Genomic DNA, 11,444 nt, shown 5'->3' on the forward strand with positions numbered 1-11,444 from the left:
GTGGAACCAACGGGGATGCTCCATCTGAGATAGCCAGTCTGAACCGACTGTTAACACCATGAACCGGGGCTACAAAATTCCTTCACCCCCGGGGATTTACCATACCAACTCTGTTCACCTGAATCTGCCGAACTCTTTCGGGCCTTTCCACCCGATTCACTCTATTTCGACCCAAACCATTTTTGTTTATCGCTTCAACCCGTCTTCGAACTACTGGTTCTTCTACCTCTGCCTCCAAATTCTCATTCCTTTCATTTTCCCTCTCGTACCCCTCGTTCTCGGCAACAGCGCCATTTTGATGACCGTCGTTTGAGTCAATCAAAAACCTAATTAACCTATCTAGATTGGATAAGTAAGGTATCGTATCCACCAGGAGTATGTGGTCAGTGCGATTCGTGTAAACAACTTTAATATTATTAAGTAACAAATTTAGTGCTGATCACACAAGCAATGATTTGAATTTAGAGTTAAACAAGCAAATGAGTAAACAAGTTTCAATCAATTAACAAAGCAAATCACACCCAGGAATTCAAGTAAGAAACCAATAGTAATCTCATGCAACCTAACAGATTAATTATTACTGGTTAACTACAGACTAATCAATCAGACAAAACCTTAGACATCAATAATCGCTTTACACACGGCACTGATTATCAAATGGTCCTTGCCAATGTGAATCAGTTAATGGCAATTATATGTTTTATCCTATTCAATATAGTCAAACAATCATATGATCAATTATCTAGCAAATGGTAACAAATCGTTCAGACCAACATAAACCTAAACCGACTGAACACACAGAAATACTAAACATCAATAATCATATATCAACCATAAACAATTATACATAGTGTTCTTAATCACATGAGAAAAACTGTAAAAGTTACAAACTATACATCCCGGGTGAGATTCTAGGAGATTAGCCGAGCCGCGACATCGTTAGATCTTCATTATGGATGATATGGATCATGTGTAAGGTCTTGGCACGAGCTATGGTGGTGAAAATCGCCTCTTGGAACTGCTAGAAATTGCCTCCCTTTCTCAAAAATGAGTTAGGGTTGTTTATGATGAAAAGTTTGATTAAAACCCCTAACTCCCGTCTGTGCACCCCATCGCGATACGCGATGGGGTCTTCACTGGTCCATCGCATGTCGTGATGGACCAGAAAGTCAACATTTTTTTAAATCCCATCACGATACGCGATGGGTCCTCAAGTAAGCCCATCGCGTATCGCGATGGGTCTTGTTACCAGCATTCTTCATTAATATTCCTTGTTTCACGTGCTAGACATCCCGGGTCTTCATTCCGTGTCACAACATGTCCAAATTGAGTACTTTAACGCCTGTGACCTGAAATCCAATAATACACGTATGAAGTATCAAAGTTCCTAAAATAAACAATTAAGACTAAAGAATAAACGAACTAAAACATATACAAATTAACCAACCATCAAGGAGCTATCTCCTTGACTAACATGTGGTCATGAGGCGGTTATAAAAAAATAAATGATTGATGTTGTTTAATGTTGAGAAAACATTCTATGATTAATAAAGATGTGATTTAATGAGAAGATTGGATAGTTGTGTAGATTTCATATGAGTTATTGTGTAAAAAACGAAACTTAAGTATGTTATGCTGAATCTTATTCATAACTTAAGGATAAGTTAGAATCTAAATAGATAATCGATGAGTGGATTTGATGAGAGAAAACGTTTTATCAAAGTTTGATATGCTTTTAACAAATTAGAATTTGAGGTTGAATGCTTGAAATATGTTTAATAGTTTATGCATATGATATCATGGGTATTAAATTGTGCTATATTATTTAAATTACTTGAGGTATTGATATTATAATAATGTGATAAGATGAATAGGTGAAAACCAATAGAGTGTAAATTGTTTTGATTGGCTCGTGAGAACCGAGTCTTGATGAAGGAAGAATTTGTATCTGATCAGGAGAATAAAAATGTTTTGAGTATATGAATAAATCAAATCAATAGATCTTGATTCAAAAATGACTTAGTAAGTAAATAACTGAGTAACTGAATAATATAATAATAGAATAATTAAATAATTAAATCAAATCATAAATCGTTTCATAAAAAAATCAAATAAACAAACAAATAAATAAATAACGAATGTTCTTCGATATGTTGGGTTTCCCATGAGCTTTCCTTGGCATTTTGTTTCCCCAACTTATTAGCATACCAAAACCAAAACAAATGTGTGAGTTAGCCTCCCATGAGCGATACATGGCAATTTGAATGACCCAACCTAATTAACGAATCAATTAAGTTTGTCGGCCCATGAGCGTTACATGGCGTTTAACCGACCAAACTAAATAATGAATAAATGAACTCAAACATAAGTAGTTGAAGAATCTCTTGTATCACTACGGATGATAATGTTTCAACAAAATATCGCAAGTATAACAAATTGTGCAAATGTACAGTTGGAGTGTCCATGGCGTCCCATGGGTTTTACACCCGATTAGAAATTTAAAAAAAACAATAATACACAAGAAAGGGTGTAACCGTGTAGCCGATTACGTTAAATGCTTAAAGTGTCGGTCGCATGACAATTTCCACTATGGCGGAGAATCTTGTCACACTCCCTAGTTTTAAGTGAAAAAGAGTAAAAACAAAGCTAGGAAATTCTCAAGGAAATTCCCGACAATAAAAGGCAATCTAATTACATAAAATATTTTTGAGGTTGAGGCATAGCCATAGAGTTATAAAAATATTTTGAGAATGAGACATAGTCTCGGAGTAATAAAATATTTTGAGAGTAAAGCATGGCTTCAGAGTTGTGTGTACATGACAATAAAATAAACAATCAATTAACTAAGCAGTTGAATAAGTACCTATTCTAGCATGTAATTACGTAAGCTGTAAACAATCAAATAGAACACATCAGGTAAACAAATAAGCACGTATGGGCTCCTAAGCATGTTACTAAGGCACCAATAACGACCTATCTTAAACCTTCGGCTCGGATACCAATCTGTCACACCCCAACCTACAGCGGAAATGTCAGGGCGCGAACTGATTGCTCACAGCTTTTCAAAGGTTACTATCATGCAACATTATTTAAATGACAACATCTATTAATTAAATTAAGTTTTCAAATAAATCAAATACAAACAAATACATAATCCAAAATCATACAACAATACAATTTATATCACAAATGATCTTGATAAATTATATTCTAACTTAAATTCTTCACTAAGTCTTCACCAACCTGCATTAAATTTCTACGATAACCTGCATATGCGTATAAAATAGAATTTTGTCAACAACACATGTTGAGTGAGCAACAAACCAGTTTAAATGTACATATAGTATATATAAAAATAAGTAATTGCAACAAGTCATATGAGTATAACAAATCAACCAAATGAGCAAGTATAACTGAGATGTCGAGAAGCACAAAGGTATAACGACTGGCGTATGATCATACTAGACTGAGATTATGTTGGACCTCTCCGATTGCGGAAACATTCAAAGCAAATAAGCACATAAAAAAGTAAGGTATAAGTTGTTAACACATAAGACAATAGTTGCAGTTTTGAGTATAAGTATATATGAGAAATATTTTACGCATATGTCCCCAAAACGTGAGAAAAGGAAGTAAAATAGGGGAATGTGGTACTCACCTGATCGGATGAACGAAATAAAAATGAGGATGTGAGGATGAGAGCAGTTAAACCCCTTCGGGATTCACCGATAAGGATTCCTTAAACATGCTGAAAGGATGGTGAACGATGAATAAAAACCCAACGGCCTGAACGCGATTATGAACCCATATCAGAAAGCTCGCAATGTAAAATTAAACTTAGGGTTAGGACTGGCGACGAGGAGATGATGCTAACTGCAAATCTAATTGAATTAATACAACCATATACATGTATAACGAAATCGGGTTTGAGTCAGCTAGGTTAAAAATGGTATAATGGATCAATTAGATCAATTTAACTTCATTGGGCCGTCGGTGTGGCCGTACATGGAATGTATAACGCGAATATTGAGCTAATTTCCGTATTGATTGCGAGAATTAAGATCCAAGCATGTTAAACGGGTATACGGTATGCAAAATGGGTCACGGTTTTGGGTCATTGGATCCTGGATACGGGTCAGAGCTGATATTAATAATAGTATTTGCACTTAGGTCCCTGGATTTTAGGAATGGAAGCATAAGAGGGTTATAATTTAGTTTTGGATTAGAATTGCCAAAAATTGAAAAATATAGATATATATTATATAAATAATTAATAATTAACTCACTCGACAGACGCGATCTTTTAATTGAGAATTTTCCGAACATAAAACGGTTCGTGTTACGGATATAAATTATAAGTTTGAAATCCCAAGTTGTTACAATAACCTAACACTATTCTACATATTTATATGTTTCTTTATAATTTACTTATTGAAAAGACTATATTAACCCTTTTCTTAGTAAACGATATTTTTTATACATATTTATCGTTTGGCGATAGTTGCGCCAATAATGCGTCCGGCACCCATTTCTTGTCATGTGTCAATTACATGTCCGGCGTTGGTTTCTTGTTGCATGTTGATTACACGTCTGACACCAGTTTCGCATCAGGTGGTAATGATTGGGGTTAGGAATGATCGATAAAGGTTGTATCAAAAGGAACATATTGACGATGGGAACAATGTCGATTGAAGCAGGGTTAGGGTAGCAACAAAAATTAGGAAGTATTTTAGTAAATCAAAGAAAATTAGTAAATTATTATGCTCTGATATCATAATAGAGTTGATATAGTTTCAGACTTTATTTTCCATCTAACTGATACAATAAATTTATAGATGTAATATTAATGGTTGGCTACCCTCAACTATACAAACTTAACATTAACAATGCTCGACATACCATGAACCTACATGTCATCTATCTGGCACCTATGTACGGGCATTAGCTACTTACTTTTTGCGTTCAGATTGGGTATCAAAATCATCATCAAACTAGAAATTATAAAATTCAAATTTTGAGATCTACATGGGTGTTATGTGATTTCGGTGAAACTAACTTCTAACTAGAACTATTTGATGATTTTAAATTAATTCAAAATTACGAGTCGTGAAAAAGGTATTTTGATGAAAATGAGGGGTTGTGTGAAAAGTACTCGTGGAAGGAAGATTTTGTAAACCAAATTTGAAATTCTTTAAATTTGAGCTCGATTCTTCTCCACTTTCTTCAACGCAGATATGACGTTTGTTAGCGAAAAGATTAAACGTGTTACAACATATCAACATAAAGAATAAATTATTTGGCCCGTGCATCTTAAGAACAATTTGTGCAAATTGAAACCTAAAGGACTAAATCCTCTTTTTAACCAATTAAATTTTAAAAATTTAATCAATCCTAACGGATTTGGCTTAAAAACATTAGCTTTTGGAAACATGCAAAATGACTTCTAATTTATTACTTTTCGTTCTCCCAATCACATTACATTCCTGCAAGTCTACAACCCCTCAAAAAAACCATACTATTGAGATCTTAAGTTCAAAAGTTTAAACATTAATAAATTTACCATTCCAACTTGCAATGTGGGAAACTGATATCAAAACAAAAAGACAATAGTTTCAACACTTGCAAGCCACGGGAAATCGACAACTTAAACTTGCTTAGAAGACCACTGTAATGCTTTCGCAAGTTCATCAGAGCACACACTCAACAGTCTCTCATGCGTATTCGTAAGATCTACTTTCTTCATCACAAACTTAGCATCCGCACACAAACCATCAAAAACTGATTGCATTTTAGCCCTGTTTGATGTTGGCAGCTTTGTCAGTAAACTTTCAATGCGCTTCAACTTTGAAATGAAGTCACAAATCTTTGTTTTCTCATGCCGACTATGCATTTCCAGATCTTCCCAATAATTCTCGACCAGTGATTTCCCTCGCTTCAAATGATCCCAGTTGATGTTAGCTTTATCCCGGTCTAGGATCACCCGTAGTTCTGCCATAAGATGATCTGCCAAAGTTGTGTCGTTCGCTTTAATCTCCTGCAATGACATCATAGTAGCATTAATAGAAACAATTAGAACAATAACAATTCATTCTAGATTAGAGTGCCATACTAATATACATGGAATTACTGGTGGTTCTCTTTAAATAATTTTAATAGCAGTAACAAACTTTACATATTTACTTAGTAGGATCCACCACTTCTATGCATGAAACAAACTAAAAGCAAGAACAGCAGATCAGCAGCCCTTGATGTTGAAACTGGTAACGTTATCCTTTTCTACTAGATATACGCTCAAATTTATAAATTTAGAGTCTTGTTTGTTGGATCATAGTTGAATAAACTATGAAATAAAACAAAATTAAAACAACAGAAAGAATACATCCCTTATAAACTTTTACCAAATTAATTCATCTGTATGCCTAACAAAGCAGCCCACAACTCACGGGATACTGCTATTGACAAAACCAGTGGTGCCTCGTCAGAAGGTTTATAATTCACTGAAGAGCGCTTGAAACTTCAAGACAACCTTTAATTATTACATGTTTGGAGCTCATTCTGGAAATTATAAAAGTGCAGATCTGCTAGGAATGGTTATATATTCAGTTGTTCGCCGTGACTTTGGCGGATCAGTCACATTTATGAAGCCACCAAAGACTAACTAATGGTGTCCTGGCATACTTTACAGTCTGAGCTCTGAACCAACTTATGTCAAAAAGGCGAAAAGAACAAAGCACAAGAAAACGCATGGTCAATAGGTCTCACCCTCCAATAAAAACACTAAATGTAACTTTAAATCTAGCTAAACGTTTATGATTTACTTGCATATGATTTAGGACTATATTAAAGTGTAGCAAAGGAAGCTATCATTCATCCTAATTCCCTTTATCCCGTACAAAAACTTAAAAACGTAAAAGAATCAGTAATGTTCAGCATTTAAAACATACACCGCATAAAGCTTCTTAGATTTGGTAAGTGATAGTAAAAAATAAATAAATAAATAAATCAGCTCAAGGTTAGCCAAGTAAGATCAAAATCAATTCTAGCAAGAGATTCTAATTAGTAATTACTATGACATATGTTTGCCATAACTTTCTTTATAACGTAAAGCAACATTATGATGCATGGCAGATAATAATATTGTAAATACCTCACGAGTAACCATTGTGAATGAGGCACTTGGAGAACGGCCTAGCAAATAGTTTTTGACTTCATTAGACACAACTGCGTTCGCTTCTGCTTGTATGTTCACCGGATAAATATTTAATTTCTTCAAATTAGCAAACGGAGAAGGTTGATTCGAGATTAGTTCCACTGAGGAAGAGACAACCTGCAGAAATTTAAACAACTATTACAATAAAACATCACTATAATAAGCAAAGACATATATACATAAATATAAAGCAACATATTTTTCTTTGTCAATTGTGTTTAATAAGTATAAGACATGATTGTATATTTAGTGTTTTAGCATCAGATTGTTAGAGAAAATAATTGCAAATAAAGAACTAAACTATATACCTCTAGAGCTTCCAAGTTAATGGTAAGACATTTAATTCCATGAAACTTCTGAAGTAGACCAAATATAGTATGAGCTTCTGTCTTGCGAGGTTTGCGTATACAAAGATCTACCTCTTCCAAAGAAGGTAAACTGCCGGCAGAGAACTCCAAAGAATAACCTCTTCTATATATAAAGGAGGTAAGACTAGGTGCAGAAAGATGCACCCAATCACAATTTACAATAGTGATTTTCTTGAGATGAGGTGCAACCACATGAACCAAATCCCACGCCCAGTCTCCATTTTCAAGAGTCAGATTAGAAAGTCGTGGATGACAAATACTTAAACCGTTCGACCCCGTTATCTTGCAGCCATCTAAAGTAAGAGTCTTCAAGTTTGGGCACTTGGCGATGATGTTAATGTTATCATCATCATCATCATCATCCTCATCCTCATCATTACCACAATACAATGTCACATGACCGAGATGTAATGTTGTTAAGGCTGGGAGCTCCCAAGTTGTTGATGCAACCGAACGATCAACGGAACCGATTAAAGTGAGATGTTTTAGCGACCGAGAACGAAAGAGAGAAAGAGGGAATTCAATCTTCTCTTCAACCAGGCATCGAATAGTCATACGCTGAACATTGTGGGAGAATGCATAGTTTAGAACTCTTTTCGCAAATCCCCGACTTACCTTCCCATTAAGACTAAGCACTAGAGATTCCACTTCTATTTGACCATCGCGGCGAGACAAAACATGTGCAACAGCTTCGGAGAATTGGGGCAACGAAGCGAAATCATCACTTGAGAAATTGAGATAAGGCATTGAAGTCCACATAAACCTCCATCTGGATGACAATAAACTAGTTTCAACAACATGTTTCATGCTAACAAAAGCTAGGATTTTATGGATAAGATTATCGGGCAAGCTGCTTAGTCGATCGCGTTCCACATTCATTTCCTTTGTATCACATTTAGAATCCATTATCATCCCACTCTATCTTGATACCACCCTCATCATACCATCTCTTTTAATTTCAAAAGCTGCAATTTAATATGATAATATGAAGTAAAGGTCCAATTCAAAATTACTAAACATAAATCCAAAGCTTTTCAAAAAAAAAATTCTAAAAACTTGAAATCATAAAATTGAATACTAAACACATGATTAGTACTCCAACTAGTTATGTGACCAAATATTTTTGACTACACACAAAACAATATTAGCATAAGCGCCCCCTCATAGCAAAAAAATAAAAAAGTAACAATAATATAAATAATAAACAATAATAAACAATAAAAATCAGTTCAAAGTATGCATTAGCAACAATCTGAATGTGAATATTTTGAGCGCAGACAAACAATATTAGCATAAACTCACCCTCATAAAAAAAAATAATTAAAATAATAAATAAAAAATCAGTTCAAAGTAGCAAGAATCCAAGCATGAATAATTTGAGCAGAGACAAAACAATAGCAGCATAAACTCACCCTCATAACAAAAAAAAAAACAAAGTACAAGTATGATAAGAAGATATGTTGTATATGTTAGGTCTAGGGTTTGTAATAAAAAGGTACCTTTTAAGGAAGATGAAAAGTTGAAAAGTTGGTATTGCAGGCAAGGATGTGAGCGAGTGTGAGAGAATGTGCAGGGATGATTGTCAATTTATACTGTACTATTGCCAAACTTACATTTAATGTCCATTTTTTTTTCACTTGGCTTTGAATGCTCACCATTTCAGAGTATTCTCCATTCATCTTCTAAATTTATCTGAGAAAAGTTTGTAGATTATAAAATAAGATTAACAACGGTTGGGAGTGTAGGACAGAAAAATTAATGATTTTTCTAAAAATCTGCGGAAATTTGTTTTCCCTTAATTATTTTTAAATAATAATTGAAATTGACTGTGAATGAAAGAGGCAGAGGATGTACTGAGAATTATTATAATTTTTCTACAATTTTACATCCACTTGGACTGGGGATAAGTTTGGTGTAGGTCCGAAAAACCATCACAAAATGGGTACGGGTACCCGTATCGAAAATGTTAAAAGTGGGTACTGAATTGATACCAAGAGAATCCGGATAATATTATAAAGATATTTTTAAATTAGTATATTATAAAGATAAATATTAACGTGTATTTGACTTTATCTTGTATCCTAAATTAGAGCAACACCATGTAAATGTATCTTCTAATAATATATTTGTCGTAAAGCTATTTGTATGCATTTGAAGTAATGTGCTGACTTTTATAATTTGAAAATTGAAACTAAAATCTTCTATATCGTATGTGATTTTGAAAAAATATACTCACTTTTTCTTATATGTCATCATTATATATTCACTCTCAAAATATTGTAAACATTTATTATTTATTAAATAATATAAATTTATTAAAGATATTTTTTTAAGTAAAGAATCTCAAATTAGTTTTAATATCACAATATTTTTTTTAAATCCCAATGATTTTGGTTTCATTCTCTCTTTAAATTTTAACAAAATAAGTTCTATTGACATTATATAATATGATGTTTTTTATATGCTACGTTTTTTTTATAAAACCCATATAGTCTCAAAAGAAACACAGCAAATAATATCATTTAATCAATTAAGATTATTTTAAAGTTGTTGTAAATCGTAATATACAATGGCTTTTTATTAACAGTGTAGTGTATGATAAATGATAAGTATATTATTAAAGTACATTTTGATTATTTATTAAATATCTACTTATATAAATTAATTGTTTGTGTAATTCGCGAGTCTCAACTCTCAAGCTGGTTTTATATAAACACTTGATGTTCTAGTTAATATTAAAAGGGTTACAAGTTAAAAAGGAAAAAAAAAAACTAAAAGCATGAAATGGTTGAAATAATAACAATAGAGATGTTAATTCTCAGAATTACTTACACGAAATGTGTGAAAAGTCATTTATTTTTTAAATTTATATGTGAAAAGTTACTTATTTTTAAAATTGTATAGATTAGTAAATAATAATGTTTTATAATATTTTGACCGGTCTAGTTTACCCGACCAGTTTCAAACCATAAACATAAACTGAATCATTTTATTTAGTTCGGTTTAGAGACATCGAACAATTTCAATGACTTTTACATTTAAGCGAAGCTTGGTGTTGGGGTTTGCACCTTCATGATTAAAGAAAAATAAAGGTAAATGTGAGAGAAATGAAATCAAAAGGAAAAATATAGAAAGTAAGATGATTGAAAAATATATTGGGACTATAAGTGTAAGTTTATCTTTTTTTTAAGACTATGTGTTGTTATTGAAGTCATTCTCTGAATTCATTCGGTAATAATGTGTCATGCAGTGCTAACTTGATGTTGATTATACACTCGTTGAAACCCATGCTAAAGCCTAATGAGCCTTTTGTGGCTCAAACGAACCAGGGAGGGGGGGGGGGGAGGGTTAATGAATTTCTGTTTCCTTTCGCAAGTGGGCTCGTGGCAACTTGTTCACGGCTCCTATTGTGTCACCGTGTTGCGGTGTGCGCTACCTATATGGCTCGCGCCATCACGTTTGTAAGGCCCCATTATCGGTGCCTCACTTTTGACGTTGGATTTACTCATAAACGCAGTTTTAAATATCAGAGTTAATTAAAAACTTCGCGGAATAATATAAAACATCAACCATTCGTCACAAATATCCATAATTTGTCTTTTAAAACATAATATAAAATATAACATTCAAAACATAATGACAATATTCAGATGTCGGCCTCTTCAATCCTATCATGTGTCAATCTCAAACCAGCTGTCTCAATCTGTTAACTTGCGTGCATACTAAAAGTCAGCTATGCTGAGTGAGTTCTAATTAATCACATAACTTACTTTGCATACACATATACGTACCCGAAGGTACGCATCACATACATATCATGTTCATCATTCGTCCATACACATTCATAGTTAACCATACATTATAAA

General features: G+C 33.4%; 1 protein-coding gene across 1 annotated transcript; it reads right to left on the bottom strand.

Moving 5' to 3' along the window:
* Positions 1-5,644: 5,644 nt before the first annotated feature.
* LOC143540558 (F-box/LRR-repeat protein At1g55660-like) lies at positions 5,645-8,618 on the bottom strand. Its single transcript, XM_077033584.1, has 3 exons — positions 7,519-8,618; positions 7,148-7,327; positions 5,645-6,034 (listed from the first exon to the last, which is right to left on the bottom strand). Exons 1-3 carry the CDS (start codon positions 8,488-8,490, stop codon positions 5,645-5,647), a joined length of 1,542 nt encoding a protein of 513 aa, XP_076889699.1. The 5' UTR covers positions 8,491-8,618.
* Positions 8,619-11,444: the final 2,826 nt, after the last annotated feature.

This window comes from Bidens hawaiensis, unplaced genomic scaffold (assembly GCF_021521415.1).
Source record: "Bidens hawaiensis isolate Kalapana, Puna unplaced genomic scaffold, B.hawaiensis_p1.1 tig00012278_1, whole genome shotgun sequence".
NCBI lineage: Eukaryota > Viridiplantae > Streptophyta > Magnoliopsida > Asterales > Asteraceae > Bidens > Bidens hawaiensis.